The following is a 24514-nucleotide window of genomic DNA, read 5'->3' on the forward strand; positions in this document are numbered from 1 at the left end:
TCATTTACACAAGATAACAGAGTCTACACAACCCATCCTGTAACTAGGAAAAGTAAGTGCTAGATCAACCTATTTTCACAACCACATGTCATCTAAGTCTATCCTTGTTTTAAGAAAACAATGTGGACAACACAGGCTTGGGAGGCCTGCAATTCATTTAATTGCATTTAAAAGGAAACGCTGCTTGAGTCCTTTCCCAGCACGGGCTCCGGCCTCTCCAGGTGATAATTAAGCATTAGAAGCTGGCCATGTGATCTCAGGCAGCAGCTTTTAAGGAGGATCTGGATTTAAATGAAGCCACCAGTGCTACGTGCAGCTAAGAGTCTCATGTCTAGCGCCTCCTCCTCTCAGGCAGCCTGGGCTTGGGGTAGATGCCTTCAGAATGAACAGATGGCCAACCGATTTGCCAGTTCTGTTGGGATGCCTTTAGTTGGGGCCTTCTTTCTGAATGGGCTACCATGTAATGATCTTTAGTTTCTTAATATGATGATTATTTAGTTGGAGGGAAGTTATTCACAATGTATTGAAAACTACTTTAATCCGAATGTAATCCTAATCATTAAACCTCTAATTTACCTGCCTAGAAAAGGGCTACATGCATCAAGGCAGGTGAGGGAGATTTGGCTTCAATCCAAATCGCCCAGTTCCATCGTTGGTTAGATATTCTGACTGGCTTTGTCCCTCACCATTTCTGTGAGTGCTTCTTTGAGGCTGGGAGGATTACAAAGACCATCTTCCTGGAAAGAGGAAGGCTGGTCTTTCAGTTAAGGCTACGCAAGTGACTCCCTACTTGAAGTATTTCTTCATAGGCTCTGATTCAAGTCCACATAATTGCTACTGATTTAATACCCAGGCAACGGGGGTTTGGCAATAGAAAAGGCACAGTCCTCACTCTGAAAATGTCTTAAAATTATCCTGTTACAGACGAATAAGGCTTTTAAGCTTACTACATCCTTTGCCTTATATTATCTCATTTGATTCTCAGACTATGAAGGCAAAGTGGGGATTATTATCCTCATTTTCAAGATAAAGAGACAGACTGAGAGAAATCCAGGGACTTGCTCAGTGTTGCACAGTTGGGGCAAGAACCCAAGACCTTTGTCTCTTCAACAGCCAGTCTACTTTCCACCCCACCCCAGGAGTCGGAAATGAGGAGAGCTTTTCTGAGCACCTGCGAGTTTATTGAGCACAACCGGTGGGCATGGCTGCAGGTACCCCGCGCTTGTACGGCAAAGCTGATAGAACGAGAGTTCATCTGTGTCTTCTTACTAAGAATCCCTGGGTGGTGATGTAATCCTCTTATCCACATACGTGTAATTGCATTTGGCTTCTTAAAGACTTTATGGTGGCCTATTTCACCACTTATGCTTCAACCAGCAGCCTGGCCACAATCTTGCTCCCCTCTTCCCAAAGCTGTGATTGGGGCCACCGCTAGTAAAAGTCCAGCACTGGGATCAAAGAGGGAGAGATCATTAGGGACACAAAGTATGGGTCTTCACCAGGGGTTCCAGACTCAAATGTGAAGGCTGGAGGGTGAAGTCAGTGGGTGAAATACTCCAGGTGGGGCAGATGGAGAGCTGGAGAATGTATATTTCTCCTAAAAGGGCATCTGGTGCTCAGTGCCCGCTGATGGTTGCCACGCTTCTAAATCCGGCTCAGGCTGCCAGACCTTGAGATGGCTTCTCAAGAGAATCTGGAAATCTAGGGTTTTATGTAAATTCTCCTGATTAGATTATTAAATATTAATGGTTGATTCAAACATTTTTAAACCTCTGTGGGTCAAAAACAAACAAAACAATCCTTGAGTCTCTTTTGCAACCTCTTCTCTTTATCAGTGTAATAAAGGGTATTTATAAGTGTAAAATAGGGTATTTTTAGGAGAAATGCACCCGGACATAGCAATGCATCTTATTACCAGAAGCATCTTTATTACCAGCAGCGTCCTGTATCTTTTCCACATTTGTGAGAAGGACAGAAAGGCAGAAGGGATTAACAAACTATTGGAGTCAGGGTGTATACAGAGCTTCCAAATTATCACTTAGGCAGCATCTGTTTGAATATCCACCTTTATACCTTTGAACGACAGCTTTCGTTTTTCCCCATGTCCATCACCTGATAGATGATGAGGCCCTCGTGCAAAACCTTCTCATGGCACTCACAGACTGCAGGCTGGGGCAGGGGTCATACATAGACTCCTGCTCACTAGCTAATGCCACATCTTTCCCTCACATCCAAGAAAGCACATTGGGGTCTAAATAAGTGAGATTGCTAAAAGTATAGGAATGGCCTTCCATTGATCTTAATTAAGTTTTTAAAAAGTAAATTCATCACAAACATTGGTATTATACCTATAATTAGTAATGGTTGTTTGTGACACAACTCACAAAATTTCAGGAAAACATGGTTAAGAAACATTTTTAAAAATAAATAGGGTATATTGCTAAGCTTCCCAGATAGACTGGCACCCTCTGTCTGCGGTGTTTTCAGTCAAGGCATGGTTGGTTGGGTTGACTCCCCCAGCTCACATATTCACTTTTAGGGTATCAGTTACAAGGATCTTAGCTAGGTATGTCACAAGAGACACTTGGACTCTTGAGAAAGGATAAAAGAGATAAAAGACCATGTTCTCCAAAGCAATCAGTGAGTCAGAACCCAAACATTCTCATTTCCCTAACTGGCAACAGGGAGTCCCAACTTGAACTAGTATTTGGATGATGTGAAGTCAAGTCCCGCCCAGCAGCATACGCCAAGAAATAAAGGATTCACATGTTATCCACGCTCTTTGCTCCACGAATTGTTCCAGAAGAGGCAGACGCTGAGCACTAAAGCTTTCCCTGTTATCTCCCAAGTTAGGATGATCTGCTTCCTTTCCACTGCATCAGAAGATGAAAACTCAAGAAGTGGGAATAGAAACCAGATTCAAAAAAGAAGAGGAAGACAAAGAGGTGACTGGCAATCTGATATAGTATGCCTCCTGGGGAAAATGTGTCTGGATCTTAAAGGCAGACTATGACAAAATGAGAGCAGAAACAAGTCTATTTTTTCTAGGTCGCCATAGGGAACCAATCTAACCTATTTACAGGTGGTCTTAGGGGAAATATCTTTAAATAGCTATTTGTCACCATCTTTTTCATCATCTTCCATGATCACTTTGGGTCTCTCGTCCCTGAGCAGTGTCACACCTGCAAAACAAAGCACAGATCTGCAATTAAGTGCCTCTAATTAAAATATTAGACGACCTTACAGCATAGACAGTACACAGGAGCATGGCAATGCAGAAACGTTTTAATGTCTGCAAAGCTAACTGCTAAAGGTGTCAACAGAGAGAGAGGGAGCTGAGGGGCCTTATTTGGCCTTCCCAGAGGATCTGTGGCTCAGTGAGAACACCATTATGGTTATAAAAGATGCTCAACCTAGGAGTCAGAGGCAACTTTCACTCCCTTCTCTACGTTCTACATTTAAGCTTACAGCAGTAGGATGGCAAGCATATGGATTTTGGAGTCTAACTGCTTCGGACTCATTCAGCACTTAATCTGTGTTGGGCCAGATAACACCTTCAGACCTAAGTTTTCTTGTACGTAAAATGAGGGCATTAATATTTATATAAAGGGTTATTGTGACAACTAAATGAGAAGTATGTAATGATTCTTAGTACAGTGCTACAGCCATGAGCAACTTCTTCCTTTCCTTTCACAATTTGCTAGTTTATTTTCCCTTTGAAAAGAACTGGTAAGCCTCATGAAGTCAAACTAAACATATTTTACTAACATCTGGGGGAAATATTGAGCTGAGACTCTGAACATGCTGCTTCTGAATGTCAGTGCTGGTAGATGATACATTTTATGTGGTTTAGAGCAAAACGAGAAAATAAGGAAAATGCAGTGAATTTTTTTCATACAGCTATATGGCTACAACTTAAGAAGCTGTCCTTTATTTTGAGATGATTCTTTTTCTTATTTTGGGGATTAAAATATCCTTTCTTTTATGAAATTTTAGGGGTGTTAGATGGTTGTCTTGTCAGTCTCCTTACTAGGCAAAATTCGAAGTTGCTATCCCTATGTTAGGCTCACAATATCTTGTTTTTAAAAGTCTACTAGTCTGTGGAATTCAGAAGCCTGAGCACCATTTTCTGGACTGATCAGCCCAGAAAAATCCATCCAAGGAGGCCTGGATGGTTCTGCTCATCCTGTGAATTGTGAAATCGGTTGTTTTAACAAAAGGAAAGGGAGCTGTGGTTCAGGGCCAGTCCTCCATGGTTTCTGTCACCCCACTCCAGTCAGTCAGCTTTGTTTTCCCACCGCTGCCTTGAATCACTCCCCACCCTTCTCAGAATTAGAGACCTTTCTGTGCATGAAGCATTTCATAAAGATCTAAACTCGAGGGAGGAAAGCTGTGCACCACAAGGGGCCTTTCTACAACACTGGACTCCATTCAACAGTGCCAAATTGATGAAAACTATGTGTTGATCTTCATGACTATTCATTTGATTCAGTCCCTAGTTTGTTCATATGGGTTCTTTACCAATTAGCTGATATTTATTGGAGGAGAAAAACAATTTCAAGAGTCTGGCTGAAAATAAGGCTTTTGCATAAATCACTTATGAAACAGAGTGGGAGATATTTTCTCTTATACCAGTTGCACAGAGGTTTGGATTTTAATTTAGAATTAAGGCTGTCTTGATAGAAGCACATAGAGTTAGCTATGCTGAGCCCCCAAGCCTACCATCCTTCCTTCCTTGATATTTCTTCACATTACACCAAATTTGGGTGGATTCAATGTGGACAGGAGCCTTTAAATTCCCAGATCCTACTCAACTTTCTGGTTATTTTAAGTATCCTTGACACCTAGTTGTACAAGCATCTGGGTCAAAAAAAAAAAAAAAAAAATCCTGGGATTTCAGGGAAGGAAGGAAGCTGTTAAATCATCAATGTCAGCCCTTCCCAAAGTGGGCTAGGTTTTCCACAGGGACACAGGAGATACTTTCAAGTGGAAGGTGAACTAGAATTTATATTAGTATAATTAAGCATTCATTTTAACGTCTTATAATGAAAAAAATATACGGTAGTTTATCAAAATCTTGATTTCATGGATATCATTGCTCAGGATGAGGCTTAAATCAGTAGCATCTATATGTCATCACTGTGTGCTTATCCTTCATGCTTCATATCATTGCCTTTGGTCATTTGAAGATGAATGAGATTCGACAAACACTAGTCTATCTGATTTAACCCAGCCCTGATCCTCACATTTTCCTGTATAAGCAGAGGTGTATTATTGAAGAAATGAGCTCTAGAGCCAGAAAACTTTCCCTTCATTGGCCACTGAACTTGGAGCAGGTCACTTAACCTGTCTGAGCCTCAGTTTATTCATCTGTAAAACTGGAGGAAACATAATTTGTATCTCCCACAAGGGGTGATCCCGCCAAGATAGATTTAGCCCAACATTCTTTTATGCTTCAATCACACCTTACATGAACCTCTGTTAAAGAACTTTACACATTGTAGGAATCATTGGACAAGACATCCGTCTCCTTACCAAACTATGAGATTCTCAAAGGATATTCTAACATCTAGCACAAGACTTGGAATATAGTAGGGATTTAGAAAAATGCCACTTCTTTCCCTTCCACTCTCTATGTAGAAGAGTTTAGGGCACTTGGTTGCTTCTTAGAGCTTGATGTGTTTTTAAGGCCAAAGCTGTTAGCCCAAGGTCTCTAAAGGGTCAATTAGCCCTGCAGCAAGCTGTTTAAGGCCATGATCCGAGCCAGAGCACCATCTAAAGCCAGTCACCTGCATTACAGATGTGTGCAGATCTAAGGTAGCCAGGGCTAAGACACCACCGCTCTTGGTAAACCACACCAGAGAGAGCGCTCTATTCCCGGCAGGACAGAAGAGGTGTCACTTTCAAAGGACACATCAGGCTCCTTTCTACAAGTACCATATTGAGCTTTGATCTCCAACTGTTCACAGCTCATGGGCCAATTTTTCAGGAAGCTTCTCTTCAATGCTTGCAGCCTCATTCTTCATTACTTTCTCCAGTTCCTTTTGCCACAGGCCTCAACTGAAGACTTCGCTTCCTCTTAAGCAGGTCTCGGCTACGCAGCTCTGACCAATCCCAAACCAGCGCTCCCTGCCCTGCGGTTCCTTGGCCCTGGCAACTGTGGGTCACATGGAGAGCAAAGCTTGGGCTGGGAAGGAAGCTCGAGATGACTCCTTACTGCTCAGAGGAGTTGTCTGATGGCTGGAAGCTGTCACAGAAGCTCATTAACCTCAGGGAATGAAGGTAGTTAGCCAGAGATTTAAAGAAGCGAGTGAATCCCTGTCCAGCCTTCACTTGCCAAGGGCTAATGAGAGGCGATGTCTCCGGAGTGCATTTTCCTGTGAGTTCCTCTCAAGACCCTTATTAGAACCAGTGTGTCTCTCTGAACATCTGCTGAAGGCTCTATTCTTATCAGCTTAACTAGCATTTCGATTACTGCCAAATCTTTAGATACTAAAAGGCTCTTCAAAAATAAAGTACTTCAGCTAATATGCTAATGAAAGCTAGAATCATAGAACACTATCTTTAATTGCAAATACTTGCAACCCAAAGATTTGCTGATTCAATGAATTCCACAATGTATACAGGCCACTGCTCCAACTCTTGTGTACTTTGCACTGTTTGATAAATATTTTTTATTTGTCCGGGAAGCTGCTCTCTTAGGATGTCGATACTGGGATGTAAGCAGCCTCCATTCCCAGAGAAATAGAGCTGAACAGTTTAGGAAGTTCCTTGAATCAGCAGGGCTCTATGGAGAGGTAAAACACTGTGACTAGAAAAATTCTCACCTTTAAGAAATGGTTTAACTTACCTCAAAGAATATAAGGTTCTTGAGGACACGGGGAGGGGGAAGGGTAAGCTGGGACGAAGTGAGAGAGTGGCATAGACATATAAACACTACCAAATGTAAAATAGATAGCTAGTGGGAAGCAGCCGCATAGCACAGGGAGATCAGCTGGGTGCTTTGTGACCACCTGGAGGGGTGGGATAGGGAGGGTGGGAGGGAGACGCAAGAGGGAGGGGATACGGGGATATATGTTTATGTATAGCTGAGTCACTTTGTTATAAAGGAGAAACTAACACACTACTGTAAAGCAATTATACTCCAATAAAGATGTTAAAAAAAAAAAAAGAATATAAGTTTGAAAAGAGGATAGAGGTGAACTCACATTTATTGAGGACTTTCAATAAGCCAGGAAGTGTGTTAGGTGCTTTATATACTTTAATTAATTGTGTTAACAACCTTGGGAGACAGATTTTATGGTTCTCCTTTCAGAGATGGATGAAATGAAGGAGGCTCTTATAGTCTGTTTCCCAAGGTCACAAAGCTAGAATGCAGCAGAACCAGAGATCAAACCTACACCTGTCTGACTCCAAAGCCCATGTTCAGTGCTGTGTACTAAGGTAACTCTCTGACCGTCAGTATTTTTGTTCCTCTACTAAGTCTTCCCCTACAAGGACTTCAGTAAAAACAAATACAAGAATGAGCAGAAAATAATCAGTCTCCTAATGGAGAACTTGAAACTGCTAAATCATGATTGCCAAATGGAATATCTAATGAACAGATACTTATTGAGCGCGGCTATATAGGAGGCACTGGACCAGATATCAAGGTGAATACCAGCAACACAGGGCAATCCCAGGCCAATTCTCATGACTTCATCGAAAAAGTCTTTGATGTAAGTTAATTTAAATAACAGCTACAACAACAGCAACAAAAACAATAAGGACAATACCAAAAGAGAGGGCAAAGTCTTGGTATTTGCATGCCCAGCTCTAATACAGAGTTAGTTCAGAATAAAAAATATTCATTTTGGCCTTGGAGGGGTCTTTTGGCAGAGACTTTAAGCTGGCTGAGTCTTAAAAGGTGACTAGAATTTGGACAGAGGCAGAGCTTGGAGGAAATGTGTGATGGGTTGAAGGATCGGTATAGGTAGGGATGCATGTAACCTATGAGAAACATGGCCGAGGCAGGTTCAGACCCTCCCAACTGGTCCTTGGTCCATTTCTCCAGACAAGTGTCTCCTCATGCTCCATTCCGCCTTGCCTGGCTCTTCTCAGAGGTCAGTAAACCTGTCTGATCCCCTGACTGTCTTTTCATGATGTGTTCTGAGTCGTCTTTCAATTTTGTTGTTAGATGCAATAATGGGAAAACACAGTTTTATAATAATGACTAAATCTCATCTCCTCCCAAGTGTCCCTTCTGGATTGCTAAAATGCTACCAGTCCAAACCATAGCATGGTGCAATGAAAAACCGCTCACAGATGAGACAGACCTGGACGGGAGCCCCAGCTCTGTCATGTAATAGTGTTTGAACGTGAGCATAATTTGATCCATTCATCGATCATTCTAATCATCCCAGCGTCAATTAGGCAATCAACCATCCATCTATCAATTTCATCAACAGAAGGCTTTAGAGTAGCTAAGTCACTTCAACTCTCTCTCAATTTTTTTAACTGTAAAGTGAGATAATAGTTATCGTGTTATTCAGTTGATTTTTGAAAATCCACAAGACATGTAAACTCAGCAGCTAACATTAAGTAGGGTTTCAGTAAACATTAGCACATTTTCTCTTCCGCCATTCTCCCACCCCCAACTACCTATATAAAACAAACACGCACTCCGTCTTATACTCTAACCGTGATTGTATATGTCTTTCTCCCCAACCTGTACATAAAATTCTCAGGGACTAGACTATACCTCACACGCTGGCTGCCCTGCCCTGTGACGTGGGGTTGTGCACATAGTTCAGCAAGACTTTTTGGTTTGATTTGACACATATTAGGAGAGCTATCATTGTTTCTGCAGCTCTCTTTCTCTCCCTTTCACTCTTTCTCTTCTTTTGAGGATTTGGTAAGTATATCCAGGTGTCTTGGGAGACTCAGCTGTCAGCCATAGAATGCAAGATTCCTGGAAGACTGGGGAGGAGGGTATTTAAACCCACTGACATTTCTATTTCATTGGCTCAGTGAATTCGGCCAGTTCTGCTGAAGCACGAGTTATGCTCTGATCCTCACCCAGCTCCAAGTCAGCCCCACGGGAGCGGCCAATGAAGGTAAACCTAAAAGGCAGCAGTAAATGCTACTCCTCTCCTGGGCACTTCTTTGAGACACAGATTTCTGGACCAGGACAAAGGCCATGCCTCTGACACCTCCAGATGGTAAGGCTCTTGACCTGTTTCCATCACCCCTGAAAATGCCCTGCACCAGCTCTTTTACCTGCTGCAAAGGGGGACACGTGCAGGGCAGGTGTGTCTTTTCTCCTTGGCTTTTTCTGTTCCAGGTCAGTATTATGAAGAGCTGGACTCATTTTGCCTTTTGGATGTCTCTCTTGGACATCGTATCTTTTAATTAAATGTTCTGAAAGCACACCTGCATAATTAGGGGAACAGAGGGAGAAACAGGGTCAAATACATGCATCCATATTTGCACATACACCTGGTGATGGTAGTCAATAGATCTTTTCAAACATCTTAATAAAAGCAGTTTCTTTAAAATAAGAATTAGTATTTATTGAGGCTACACTAGAGAACATCGTTTGTGCAAAGGATTTTACATGCCTGATTTCATTTTAGCCTCACAAAACCCTGAGCAATTTAATATTACTACCACCGTCCACTCGCTGAGGAAAGTGAGGCAAAGACATGTGCCTGAGGAATGGAGCCCAGGTCCGTCTGCTGCCAAAGTCCACCCCCATTAGAGCAATGGGGCCTTTGCTGTTCCATAAGCCACGGGCTACACTCTTCACTGACTTAATTAGTCCTCTACTTCCCCCTACCTGCCTACTCTCCTCTCTTCTCTGCGTGACAGTTTTCTCCATCTGTAGAATGGAGAAAACTCTCTGAAAACAGCCTCCACTATAAAAGTGTCCACACTGAGCTCCCAGGGTCCTTATCTGAGGACCTCCGTTATGATGTTACTTCTTGCTGTGTATTTCAGCTGTTTATGTGTTTCTCTTATTTCTTATAAAACTGAAAGTTCCTTTTCAGAACGCTCTGTGTTCTATTTGTTTTGTATCCCTCCGAGTGGGTTGTGAATAGAGAGGACATTAAATAAACGGCCTGGAGGGAAGGGGTAAAGGAAATAAGACAAAACAAAACGTTTGGAAACAAGAGAGTGTCACGTGTCACAAGCACGGTTGTTATAGAGACTCATTAGCTGTTCACCAGACTGTTTCGCTCTTCTGGGCACACAGCTGGGCTGCATTTCTCGGCCTCCCTTGCAGTCGGGTGAGGGTTGTGATGGAAGGAAGTGTGTGTGCCACCTGTAGGCTTGCCAGTCCTCCACTCTGTCTGCCCTGGGCCTGCTGGATGCCTACGGTGACTTTAGAAGCCGTGTACTGATGATGTCCATCGACTCGAGTCCCTGCGGGACTGTTTGGAGCACAGCCTGCCTCCCCCGCCCCCAACTTCCACTGATGAGGGAAAAGTAAACTTGTATTGCGTTATCCACTAATATTTTGGACTATATATATATATATATATATATATATATATATATATATATATATATATATGTTATAGTGGCTGGCCTTATCGTAACTAAGACAAATGTAGAGATTGTAACAGTGATTTAAAAACATCCAAATATTTAAGGAAAAAACTGTAAGACCAATGTGATCTAGAGGCAAGCAGTTCCCTTTTACAGATGTGCAAACTGACCTCATTGTCCATTACCTGGTATGAAAGGTGGGATGTGCAGGGCCGGTGTATCTTTTCTCCTTGGTTTTTTCTGGTCTGACTCAACATTCAGGGTGACTTGTACATTTTTCCCTTTTCTTGGCTTCTTTTTGAGATCACAGTCCTTAATAAACTGGTCTGAAAGGTCATCTGATTTTGACAAGACGTAAAGAAAAAAAGAATATTACATAAGAGTCCAGTCACGGACTGGTTGGATTCCTATTATACCTGATGATAGGAGTAGAAGTCGTTTGGTCTGAAAAAGAAAAGTATTTATTTATTGTGGCCTCTTCTACAGCGGACTTTACATGTATAAATCATGTAATAAAACTAGAATTCTGTAAAATTCCAAATGGAGAGAGCTTAAATGGGATGGATAATCAAGGCAAAGAGGAATTTTAAAATATAGTTAAGCAAGGCACAGAGTGGGTTTAAGTTACATTTCTGATGGGACAACAGGTGCCAAATGCTCCTTCCCAATTTCCTTTGCTCAAGCCTTATTCTCTTTGGAGAGCCCAAGGGCCAGTACGGCGTCTTGTGCTCTCTTTGGTCTTGTAGTTGAGTTCTCAGTCTGTTCCTCACTGCCTTCATTTCTATGACTGGCCAAGTCACACCAGTGATTCACGCTTACACTTCAGCATTGGTCTTTTCAAAAAATTTTTATTTTATATTGGAGTATAGTTGATTTACAATGTTGTGTTAGTTTCAGGTGTCCAGCAAAGTGATTCAGTTATACATATACATATATCTATTCTTTTTCAGATTCTTTCCCCATATAGGTTATTACAGAGTAGTGAGTAGAGTTCCCTGTGCTATACAGTAGTAGGTCCTTGTTGATTATCTATTTTATATATAGTAGTGTGTATATCAGCATTGGTCTTTACCCTGCCCCCTGGCTTTGCAATTCTCCTATTTGCCCATCCTAACCCCAGGTCCTCGCATCTTCTTATTCATCTCTTTATTTTCCTCAGTCCCCTGCATTACCTCACCAGAGCTTTTGAAGCCTGGATTCTACATCAGGTCCATCAGATGTCATTGTATGTAATTAATCCGATCTGATCACCCCTTGCCCATTAAAGTATTCTCTCTGTTCCATTTTACTCCTCTGTGCTTTGGTTTATGTTGCTGTCCTTTGAGCGCCTCTGTCACTGTTCTAGCATTTGTTCATTCCGTAATGATTTACCTCCGCTCTAGATGGAGTCTTCTTGGAGATTAAAGATTATATATCCTTTTGACAATTTTATTCTTATTTGCCTCTCCCACCAATAAATGCTTGCTGAATGGAAAAATAAGTAGAGTTAGACTGATCTAAGTTCAAATCCTGACTCAGTTTCTTGTTAGTTCTGAGAACTTGGGCCATAATTTCTTTTTTTTTTCCTTTTTTGTTGGGGGGGGGGCTTAATTTCTAGGAACTTTAATATTCTCTCAAATTTTAAGATGAGGATAATATTAAATCAGTGTGTGTGTGTGTGAGAGAGTGAGAGAGAGAAGAGAGAGAAAGAGAGAGAAAGGGAGAGAGAGAGAACTAAATTTGTTAATGATGGTAAAACATTTGATACATTTGATATATTTCAGATCCTCAAAAAATGTTCACTCTGGCCATTGCTTACCCCCAATACTTTCTCCAAGGCTCAGAGGAAAGCCAAACCCTCCCACTCCCACCCCATCATTGTCTTTTCTTATTAACCCGAGTCCTGGGTGTCCTTTCTCATTTTCTAAGTATCCACAGCATTTTTACTCATGCTAACACCTTTAAAGGGTGATCTAATGATTACTTATACATATCTTCTTGGCCGTCTTTTATGACAGGTGTCTTGTGTTTTATCTCCTTAGCAACAATGAATAAATATTTGTTGAATGTATGCTTGAATGAATGAACTCAAACATATTATGGATAAGGAGCTATCCCGTTAGGATTCAAAGAAGCTGCAAGGCAGTGAAGCTATTTGTCTTCTCTGGAAACTCACTATGGCCTGGATACTGTCCGGCTAGATTTACAACTATGAATGATGTTGGGGAAATTCAGAGAGTAACTGGATTTTTTTAATCCTTCCCTCCCTCCCTCCCTCCATTCCTTCCTTCCTTTTTTCCTTCCTCCCTTTTGTCTTTCCTCTCTTTCTCTTTCTTTTGTTTATGAAAATATTCAGGTCACTTTCTTTAAAATATTGTGGATTAAATGTGCCAAACCTTTTCACTTCACTTTTGTGGGTCTAGACATAACCTGTGTCATTCATTCATTTATTTATTCAACAAATATTGATTAAACCTCTACTGTATATGCCGGCATTGAGCTAGGACTAAAAAGAAAAGTAAGAAGTGGATCTTGCTTCCAAGTTACTTATGGTCTATTGGATGTTATATCTGGATGATTCTTTGTTTTAGAAAACCTAATACGTGTGAGGAACCAACTATCAGAAATATTTAGTAACTGTATATCATTATGCCTGCCTCATCAGAAGATCATAATACATAACCAAAAAATCAAACAGCATCATTCTTCAGCCATATTTAGTAGTAATAAATATTTCCTTTTATCTAGGAGATTTTAATAATTTCATCCAATCATCTCAATTTAATAAGCATTTATTGAAATTGTACTATGTGTAAGGCATTGGACTATATGATTTTATGTTTACATGCATGCAAAAAAAGGAGATGAGAAGGGGGCTTTATTGAGTGCTACTTATGTACTAGGCGATTTCACCTCATTTTAGTGTGTGGGATGGGCCAACACCTTTTCTGATTCGTCAATGTCTGTGTTTTACCAGCTGTTAAATATTCACACCATCCTGAATATATTATCTCATTTAGTTCTTACACCATGCCCACGAGGAAAGGTACAATTATCCCTAACTTGCAGATGAGGAAACTGAGGTTTAGAAGGCCAGCTAAAAGGCTGAAGATTCCACTGCTGGCAGGTTATGGCATCAGGATTAAACCCAGGCTCTTGAGTCTATGTATCTTAATGCCGGGTGGAAAATGTAATTTTAAAAATTTATTACCACAGAGCACAGTTCATTGCCCCCCATATTATACATACCGTAGACATTTGTTGAATGAATTAAAGTGGCTCAGAATGGGTGCTGCCTGGCTGTGGGGTCTCTGGAAGTACAGGCTGGCTGTGGACCAGTCATGTGTCACCATTCAACCCCAAGAAGCGATTCAGGGCACCGTACAAAGAGCAAGACATTTCCTTCAATTTTGACTTTTACTTCAATTGCCTTTTTTCCTATTTTTGGAGAAATCCTGAATATAAAATATCTTGATGGTAAATGGGGAGAGGGGAGAGGCAAGGGGAGTCATAACCAGGCGAGGCATAAACAAAGGCTATGAATATGCAAAAGGCCCATCCATCAAAAGTCTGAGTGTCTCATTTTTAGAAATGGGTAGAGGCAGAAATGTTTCTGGTATTTTCATTACAAAGGTTATGCAAAAAGTCAGTTCTGGAAAGGAAACAGATTGACAATAAACAGAAAAAGGCTATTTAAAATTCTGTCTTGATAGGCAAAGAGAGATAGTTGAAATATTTTATTGGCACTGCACATGGGGTGTAAGTGTGCCGGGAAGTACTGGAAACAAGCTATAATGTCACATTCCATTTATTGCCTCAAAAATGCTCTGCCTGGGACTCTGTCAGACCCAAAAAAGAGGACAATGCCTTTCCCCTCTTTTTTTAATTCTAATGAACTTCTCTACAGTGCTTCAGCTAATATTTACATGGCAGACCCCACAGACCCATGGCTATCTGCCCGTCCATCTGGTGTTGGCTGTCATCAGAAGTCACAAACTATCAGGTTTCAGGGGGCCTCCCTCTGACTTGCTTGCAAACTGAATGGCAGAGATGTTCCCTTTCTGACTTTCACCATTGACATTAACACTGGAGCATTTACCTAAGTGGCCACAACGAGGGTCACGCTTGTCCAGTCTGTCTTCTGAGAGCTCCAGTGGCTGCATTTGCTCAGTGGACATCATCAAAGGAGGGCCCGTGTGTGGATTTCTTCTCCAGCACCACAGAAGTATAGAAACAAGTCCATTAGTACCTCTTCTGTTTATTCACTCACTTATTAAATAGGTATATCTACTGAGCACTTACTACTATGTTCTCAATTCAATCCTATATTTAAAGTCTGCTTCTTCTACTTAGCTACTAGAAGCTCTAAACTTAAGATTTAAGCCAAAATAAATGAATCACACACACACACACACACACACACACACACACACACACACACACACGGATTATCAGTAATTGTCATGTATCAAATGTTCAATATTTGCTGTCTTTCAGAAGCACTGTGGGAGTTTCAAGAATGAACACTTGTGAAGTCTGAATTAGAAAAGAGTTAGCTGGGGGTTACAGAAAATCTTGATTAAACCTTGCCTGTATTTTTTTCTGTTGAGTTCTGCAAAGTGAGATTATGCCTACTTCACAGGTGAGGAAACTGAGGATCAGAACATTTAATTAATTTATTTAGTCACACATCTATTAAATAGCCAAGCTTGGATCCATCTCCATTTCTGAAGACTTCCACTAGAGACCCAAGACTCTTAATACAGTGGTTCCTTTGAATTGAAATTGAACCAGGCTTCTGGTTTTCTACAATTACATGCTTATAACTATGAAGTAATGAGACTTCTTCCCTATCCATATTATAACAGTCGTAGAGATGTGGTAGGAAAAAATCTAGATCTTGAAATGGATCTTTATTATTTTCTCCCTAGAGATTTCTGATGTTATAGCAAATCTGTTTCCTCTTCCTCCTCCCCCCATCGCCCATTTTTCCTAAACCGCAAATCCATTGAATTTCTCAGAGCTATTAGTTGTAGCCATTGTCCAGAAGGAGTAGAAATTCAGAATGGACATGTGTCAGGTCTGAATGAGAAATGCATTAGTTGAGATTTATAGGAAGTCTTCATTAGAGTCTGCCTATATTCTGTTTCTTTTAGGTAATTTATTACTCATGTCCTACCATAGCAAGAATGGTTGGAGAGGAATAAGATTAAAATGACCCAACTGATCCTTTTTTCTTGAGATTCTTGGATCACTGGCATGCAGAGGAACACACAGATCAATTGTGTTAACATTTCAAGCTCACAGCATTAGTTCAACTCAGTTGTCTTCTGAGGAATAAGCCAGTGTTCTCTGGGAAGGCTAGAGGGCCTCTCCTCCTACAAGCTGAGATCATTGTGTAGCAGATGGAGCCATTAACGGATTACTTGAGCCAGCTTTTAGTGTCATTCTGAGCAGACTGACTTCACTGAGTGACTTCAGCAGAAATCAATTCAGACCATTGTTTTTAGTGTTTGTATAGAGACTGCCAACTCCCTGGGACCATAAGGAAGTATGCTGTTAACTTGGGTGGCCGGCCCCTACCTGCTTGCGTGAAGAGGAAAGCTATGGGACCATCATTCAGGATGAATGGGCTCAGTGTTGGGGTCTGGAGGCAAAGTCATTCAGATACGGCCTGTGTACCTAGTCAATCTTTCATCTCTTTGGGCAGAAAGTCATGGGCCCTGTCATAGACTTTGTGCTCAACATCACCCCATGCAGGAACTAGTTAAAATATTCATTCTCTAGAAGAAGAAACTGAGACTCAAAGAGCTTAAAATGACCTACAATTAGTTACATACTTAGAGTCAGAGTCATCATTTGAACTCAGGCCTCTTACCTTCTACTCTCGGTCCTCTCTGGCAGGAGTACCCCTCTCCTTCTCTCCAACCTAATGTAAGCTGTTTTTTGTACTTGGATCATATGGCTGCTCCTATGTGCTCAACAGCTGGTTTATTTAATTTGAATCTGAGCTTTCAAGTCAAATAGATCTAGGTTAAATTTCAGCCCTTTACCTAAAAGCAGTAAGACTTTGATGAAGTGGCTAAATCGTCATGATGTAGTGAGGGTAGATGGAGCCCAAGTGCAATATAATCGTTTTTGCCCTTTCTACCTACAGTCTATTGCTGCTGTGGTAGAATTTGCCAAGGCGAGCGTCTTCCTGGTGCACCCACAGACTGGTACCCGGGGACATATGGTCCTCTCTGCCCCCATTCTTAGCCTCAGTTTTCTTATCTGTAAAATAGACTTAATAGTAACTATCCCAGAGTTACTATGACGATTAAATAGTAGCTATGTGCTTTGCACATTGTAGGTATTGAGTAAATATCAGTCATGTAACATTGTCTATACCTTACTAGATAGCTGGCTAATGAAGACCAGCTGAGGACCTGAACAATTCTAAAAATCATTGACTCTTTCATTTTCATCTAGATGCTGACCTATGGGACGGCCAGCCACCATCTGAGCAAATTGGCTTTCACAGTACTGGACTTGAGAGAAAGGAGGCTGCCCTTGAGAGACGAACTGTGCAAGTGTCAGAAGTCCACGGACAAGGTAAGGGTACCTGGTGATTAGTCACAAAACTGACACATGCCTCCTCCCCAAGGTAGCACCTAGTGTCTATGGGGGACACATCACTATTTTAAATCAGTGTGAGGGAAAGAATGATGGTAAGCCTCTGTTTACTAGGAGGCTGAGAGATGATTTTCACATATGGGATTTTACTTTACAAAAATACCCCATGCTGGGCAGGGATGCGTTTTGCCCGTGGGATTAGAAGCTGCTTTTACTATGGATGATGTCACTACAGTCTTCTTGGCAGAAAACCTTCACACAAAGAAAGGAATGAGTACAGGCGGAGAGAGGCATTTGGAGTTTAACATCACCTTATTAATGATCGTCATTTTATCTGCCTGTTGAATCTTAGTATAAGATGACCCCGTCTCCCTACCCCCTCTGCATTTCTACCCTCAGTGAGAAGTGGTGCTCAGGATAATTGAGCCACTCACTGTAAGTCAGGAGCTAGTCTAATTCTTGAACTAGGAAATGGAATATTTCTACTTCGTATTCCTGACTCTGCCCATGCATTTCTCTCTTTAATTCAGTCTCCACCCCAAGCACAACATATGGATGTTGCTTTTGTCATGCTGCCCAGGGAATGTTTCATCATCTCCCTCAGCAGCTCGCTGTAATATGGGAAATTTCTGAAGCATCAGCTCTTTCTTTCGTACCTAAACACCTGGTACCCTGGGTCTTCAGATTCCAACCAAAGGGCTAGGGACTGAAGAGATGCTTTGGGGGTATTTTGTAAACTGTTTTCTAGTCAAAGATTTGTGGTCCTTTAGCATTCATTCTCTTGCCGTTTATTGGTTCAGTGTGGTCTCTGAATTTGAATACTCACACAGTGACGACTAGGACCTCCACTGTGACTGTCAGTATTGGGCCCCCCAACCTCTCCTGAAAAGCCTGGGGCCACGTGTATGGTGGAAATCAGGATATTTTTATTATGTAACACCTCCAGAGGAGTCTCAGGAAGCTCCACCATCACAGGCATTACTTCTGTAGCAAAAATATGAATATTCACACTAAATCACATAAATAAAGCCTACAAAATGAATTTACGTTGAACCTAACAACAACAAAAACTTGTGGTTTTCAGATTTTTCCATTAGAGAAGAAAGAGCTGTGGGTCTGTATTACTCTTCTCATTGTTGTTTGAGAGAGTGTGGGTGTTTTGTTGTAGCATGTACAAGAGACCAGGTGATGGCATTTCAGGGGTTTGAGGAGGTTTTCAGGATCCTGATGCTAAACTCTTGCAATTCCTCTTGGTAATCCTTACATTCCTTTTCTCAGAGAGACACTTGTAAACACAAATGCCACTGAGAGAGGAGATACATTAACTGATGTCACAACACACAGGGGTTATTAATGACAAAGGTCTCTTTCTCTTTTGAGAGCAGGAGAGGAAAGGTCCAGGGAGCTGGGTGCCAGGGAAGGGAGCTGGCTAAGTTGCAGGGCAGGAACGCCAGAGCAGCCTGCTGAAGCCGAGGGCACATTTGAGGGAGCCTGTCTACACTAGCTCAGAGCTGGTTCCTATTTCAGGAGGACAGCAGTGCTATTTCTGCAGCTAAAAAAGATTGGTCAGTTCACTTTAAGGTCAGAAGCTGCCCTGGGCATTTTGTCCTTTCTCTTAACACTGACTAGATTTCTCAGTTGGGTGTTAGAATATGTAGTTTAATTCATAGAAAATTCCTCACTGACTGTAAGCATTTGGTGCTGTGAGGTGATAGAAGGTAGAAACAAATGCTTGGTTGCTTGTCCCACTCTCTAGCTGGGTGAACTTGGGAAAGTTATATGTCCTCTTGGAAACTTAAGTTTCCACATCTGTGAAATGGGCACGATAGTGGCTCTTCTCCAGGGTTGTTGAGAGTATTAACAGTACAATGTGTGTCAAGCTCCCAGCCCAGATCCCGGCACATGCTACCATTTTAAGAATGTCAGTTGCTTTCTTTGCTCTTTTAGTCCTCTGCTTGGAATTACAACATGTACATTTAATTGAACCATTGGAACCATTTCCTTGTCCCATCTCTGGCCTTTTCTGAAGCTAATGATGAAATAAGAACAATCCACGGTACAAACCAACTGCAGAACACCCATTTCCAGGCCTCGGGAACATGGTAATACTGATTCTCAGGAGCGAGCTAACACTTAGCCGAGTCATGTGGTATTCTAAAGAATTTCCCCAAATTAGTCAGGCCTGGATTTACTTGATGGAATAAAAAGTTAGAAGGTTATGTCCACAGCCCAATGTGATGTCTGGTTAAAGCAGCCTCTGGTTATGTAAAAATCCATATCTTTTGTCAAATCTTTTTTTAACCTGAGGACTGAATTCAGGTTAAAAGTACCACGCTTTTAAATCAAATTTGTTCATTTAGAAGGCCTAAATTTGCAGTATTCCTCGAGGAATGACTCTTCCTCGAAGTAGGACAGAGAGAGGTTTTTTTTGATTAGGACACTCCTCAGCCTTGGAAGGTAAGCCTCCCTACACTTCTGTGTGAATACGCAGATATTCCTGTGTTCATTATGAAACTTCCCAATTTAATTTGCGGGGACTCTGGTTCTTACAGAACTCAGGAGTCCACCTCCCTCGGAAAAAATGACTTGCAAGGGGTAACTTTCCCAGCTCCCCATCTAATTCTGGCTTAGTCTCACTCCAGAAAGCACCGCCATCTCCCACGCCCCCTGTACCACCAGCTGCAGCCTTCTTTGTCCCAGCAACCACAAAAGAGCTGTAACTTATTGGAAACTTGCTTTTCTCACCATAAAAGTTCTCAGAGTAAAAAAATCCGAAGCACTTACCAGTCAGTGCAGGTGCTGAGATGAGAAGGCAAGTGATGGGGAGGAAGTGTTTCCTCTCTGACGCTGGGCCGGCTCCTCAGTGGCAGTGGCTGCTGCTGCCCGGCTTCAGCTCCTCTTATCAAGGGACCAGCTGCCGCTGTTGCCATGGGGATGCTCTGTTTCTCAGGCGCCAGGGCAAGGGGGATGGAGAGGGAAAGAGGACTCATCTCGCGGCCACGGCTCCCTACCGTGATAATTGTCCGTTACAAAAGCAATGCACAGAGTAGTGCTTTGAGGGCCTGGTGTGCAAGGCTGGAGTAGTCCAGACGAACAAGCTAGGTCCTTTAATCCCCATAACAACCTTATGCAGTAGGACTTTTTTTTGGCCTGGCTTTGCAAATATGGAAGTTTAGGCACAGAGAGATTAAGTGACTTGCCCCAAAGGTGCCACAGCTAATTCTGACCCTCAGATCCATTTGAATTTAAATGCAGAGTACTCTCACTCACCACTGTTGCCTCTTCGAGTAGTATCCTGATGAGAAGACGAGTGATCGTAGCAATCGCCGACATTTACATAAGGCTTCCCACATGCCAGGCACTCCTCTTTACACATATCAACTCTTCAACCCTCATAACAGCTTTGCAAGATAAGCTGCTGTCATCATGCCCGTCCCACTGATGTGAAATCTGGGGCCCGAGTTCTCACTGCTAGTAAATGGTGAGGCTAGGGTTTGAACTGGGCATTGAATGTTAGAGGCCATGCTCTTAACCACTTTACAGTCCTGCTCATCAGTGAGAGCGTTTTAGAAAGAGAGAAAACCCAGCAAAGAATGCAGCCCTCACCATATAGGTGGAGTATGGAGGGCAGGAGAAATTTGCTCCTTCAAAGGAACTCAACCAAATGTTCTAGTATTAGGAATCCACATGCACTCCAAGAAAGGCTTAGGGTCAAAGGGTATTTAAGCAAGTTGTGTGGGAGGTGACATGCTGTCGGATGGAGAGGAAGGGTCCATGTTTCCCGTTCGCTCACTGGAGGAAGTGTCCTGTGTTGATTGGAGGGGCAGAAGTTTGTAGGCACTGGTTTGGGCATCAGGGGAGCAGGGAGGTCAGTCTGGGAGATCAGGTAGGGATCAGCATGGGCTGGAAGGACCTGAGATCCCTGAGGGTAGTCAGGGGGCTACTACCCACCAATACTGCCCAAGAAACGGGTTCTCCCAGAAGAGGTCAGTGCTTTCCATGCAGGTTGTTTTCTTTCCTTCCTGAAGATGCAGGCTGTGCGGGTCCTAAGAAGCTCCTCATGGGCCTCAACTACCAGTTAGTTCCCAGTATTGAGTTGGTCGATGCCTCCTTGACATTTGCCAGCATCTCAGTAATAGAGCAAGAACTCATAAGTTCATCCTGAGGTTGACCCCAAGGGTTAGAATTTCTTCAAATGCCGTGGTAGTGAATCAGTAGAGAGTAGGCTTCCCTGTTTGATCCACCTTGTCTTGGTCCTTATTGGAAGCTCTAGGACAGAGATGATGGCTTCCAAAAGGTAATGCTCCTGGCCAGGAAGAGAAACGCGTGCATGCTGAGGCAAAGTCCCTAAAAGCAGCTCTCAGTTCCAAACGGCCTGTTTTATCCTCTTACCAGCAGCCTTGTTGGCCAACAGGTTAGCAACATCTTCATCTCCAAACTTAAGTGGAAAGAATATACTTTCTTCCTAGACTTCTCAATTCTTTTTTAAAATTAAACCTTTTTTTTTTTTTTTGGATAATTGTAGACTCACATGCAGTTATAAAAAATAATACAGAGAAATCACCTGTAGCCTTTAAGTAATTCCTTCAGTGTTACCATCTTGCAAAACTAGAGTACAATATCTCAACCAGTGTATTGATATGGATAGAGTCAAGATACAGAGCAGAGTCCCATCATCGCAACCCTGCCTCACGTTAGCCCTTCCTTCCCCCCCTCCTCACTCTTCCCACCCTTACCCACTCCTTAACCACAGCAACCACTAGCCTGCTCTCTACTTGTATAATTTCGTCATTTCAAAAATGTTATGTAGCTGGAACTGTACAGTATGTAACTTTTTGTGTTTTATTTTTGTTTGTTTGTTTTTAACTCAGCATGGTTCCTGGTGATTCATTCAAGTTTTTTCATGTATCAATAATTTCTTCCTTTTCATCACTGGGTAGCGTTCCACGGTATGCACCGAAGTTTAACCATTCACCTGTTGTAGTACATCAGGATTGTACCTGGTGTTTGGCTATTACAAATAAATCTGTTATGAAAACTGATGTGCAGGCTTTTGTGTGAACATAAATGTTCATTTATCTGGAATAAAGCCCAGGAGTGAAATTCCTGGCTCATATGGCAATTGCAAGTTTAATTTTATAAGAAACAGACAAACTGTTTTCCAGAGTGGCTACACCATTTCATATTTCCACCAGCCATTTATGAGTGATTCAGTTTCTCCACATACTTGTCAGCATTCGGTGTTTAATTTTTTAAAAGTCATTCTCTAGGTGTGTAGCATTATCTCATTACGGTTTTGCTTGCATTCCCCTGTTGAGTAATGATGTTTCCATGTGCTTGTTTGCCATCTGTATGTTTCTTTGGTGAAATGTGTCTTCATGTCTTTCACCCACTTTTCTAATTAGATTGTTTGCTTTTTTTTTTTACTGTTGAATTTTGAAAATTATATATTCTAGATACTAATCCTTCTTTATCAGAAATACATTTTTGCAAATGTTTTTCTCCCAGTCTATAGCTTATCTTTTCAAACTCTTAGCAGAGTCTTTTGTAGAGCAAAATTTAAAATTTTTATCGCCTCATGTATCATTAACTTTAAAACATAAAAAGTTGAGATTATTTCTGGGGGCCTTCAGAGAAGCTGAACAGTGTTAGGAATTTTAAAACACTCTTTTGTCACAATTCCCCAAGTTCAAAGGGAACATTTTCAAAGAGAGAAGAGAGTATGAATTCTTTATTTCCCCTTTAGATAGACATGTACTTCTCCGAAGTTCAGGTTGTTGTGGTGGTGTTTTTTCCAGGGCTTTCTATGCGCACTTTAATTGATTATGCCCAACCCCCCTTTTAAGACAGATGTAAACAGCAACTGAGATGGCAGATGGTAATGTAAATGTATACCTCAGAGAGTTCTAAATAACAGCCACATATGTGCAGTGTTGAAGTCATGGACCCTTGGCCTACAGTGTTCCCAGTGTAAGAGCAAGGAGCCATTGTGTACGTGACATGATTTGTAGGTCCAGGAGCCCTCTGATGTGTGGCTGAATTGGCTTCCGGCTTCATTCCTGATGGATGCCTAATGGTAACTAGCTTTAAATGAACGTATTTTCATTTTAATCACAAATATTCAATCTTTATGAATAAGAATGATCACAGTGATACACATTTACAGACAATTTATTTCAGTCAATAACCTATAAAATGTGCACTTGAAATATCTGCCTTCCAAAATCAATCTAAGGCAGTTTCTGTGTTGATGGGTGATGGGGCTCCAGCTTTTCAATTAAGAAAGAGAGAGAGAGAAAGAGAGAGAGCACTGAATATTTGTAGGCTGGTTCTTATCCCAGAGATCTTGCTGGATCACTTTGGTTATTTCCTTCAACACTCAGAGAGGAGAATTATGGTTTCAGATCAATATCTTCTGGTAAATAAGTGTCTCTGTTTTGCTTTGGGAAGCTTTGAAAACAATTTTAGCTCTTTATAACAGAGGATTGTTTGACTTTATCAATAAGAAATTCTGATATCATTTATTCACATCTAATTGAAATAAAAATATAGAATACATTTAACCTTCCAGAAATTGTCAAACACTTAATAAGTGCTTATGGAAATAAGAAGTAATATTAATTCACTTCAGATAATTATAGATTCACATGTAATTATAAGAAATAATACAGAGAGATAGAACCCTTTCTCTGTTGTGCTCAATTTCCCCCAGTGGTGACATTTTTTAGGACTATAGCACAATATCACAACTGGATATTGATATCCATACAATTCACCTATCTTATTCTGATTTCTCCTGCTGTGCGTGTGTGTATTGTTTCATAAAATTTTATCACCTGTGTAGGTTAGTGTATCTACCACCACTGTCAAGGTGCTGAACATTTCCACCACCAGAAGGATCCCTCATGTTGTTCTCTTATTTATTTATTTGTTTGTTTATTTATTTATTTTGGTTGTGTTGGGTCTTTGCTGCGCGCAGGCTTTCTCTAGTTGCGGCGAGCGGGGGCTACTCTTCCTTGCAGTGTGCAGGCTTCTCATTGTGGTGGCTTCTCTTGTTGCAGAGCACGGGCTCTACGCTCGCAGGCTTCAGTAGTTGTGGCACGTGGCTCAGTAGTAGTGGCTCGCGGACTCTAGAACGCAGGCTCAGTAGTCGTGGTGCACGAGCTTAGCTGCTCCGTGGCATGTGAGATCTTCCTGGACCAGGGCTCAAACCCGTGTCCCATGTGTTGGCAGGCGGATTCTTAAGCACTGTGCCACCAGGGAAGTCCCCATGTTGTTCTTTTATAATCACACCCACTTCCCCACCTCCCACTCCTGTTTTCTTTGCCCCATCATAACCTCTGGCCCTCTGGCAGTCACTAATCTATTCTCCATTTCTGTAATTTTGTCA

At 41.7% G+C, this 24514-nt stretch overlaps 1 protein-coding gene across 1 annotated transcript; it reads right to left on the reverse strand.

Annotated features, from left to right (window-relative positions):
• Positions 1-1906: 1906 nt before the first annotated feature.
• PPP1R17 (protein phosphatase 1 regulatory subunit 17) lies at positions 1907-19992 on the reverse strand. The gene is made up of 5 exons (XM_036863823.1): positions 19909-19992; positions 14609-14715; positions 10716-10868; positions 9259-9411; positions 1907-3182 (listed from the first exon to the last, which is right to left on the reverse strand). The coding sequence occupies exons 2-5, from the start codon at positions 14688-14690 to the stop codon at positions 3112-3114; spliced, it is 459 nt and encodes a 152-aa protein (XP_036719718.1). The 5' UTR covers positions 14691-14715; positions 19909-19992; the 3' UTR covers positions 1907-3111.
• Positions 19993-24514: the final 4522 nt, after the last annotated feature.

This window comes from Balaenoptera musculus, chromosome 9 (assembly GCF_009873245.2).
Source record: "Balaenoptera musculus isolate JJ_BM4_2016_0621 chromosome 9, mBalMus1.pri.v3, whole genome shotgun sequence".
NCBI classification, from domain to species: domain Eukaryota; kingdom Metazoa; phylum Chordata; class Mammalia; order Artiodactyla; family Balaenopteridae; genus Balaenoptera; species Balaenoptera musculus.

Bases quoted from the DNA above. Each gene is read 5' to 3' on its own strand.
- PPP1R17 (XM_036863823.1), bottom strand. From the start codon at position 14,690: ATGATGTCCACTGAGCAAATGCAGCCACTGGAGCTCTCAGAAGACAGA. The intron at 10,869-14,608 runs GTAAATGCTCCA...TGTCAAAATCAG, and splicing joins CCCTCGTTGTGGCCACTTAG to ATGACCTTTCAGACCAGTTT. The intron at 9,412-10,715 runs GTAATGGACAAT...CTAATTATGCAG, and splicing joins CATCCCACCTTTCATACCAG to GTGTGCTTTCAGAACATTTA.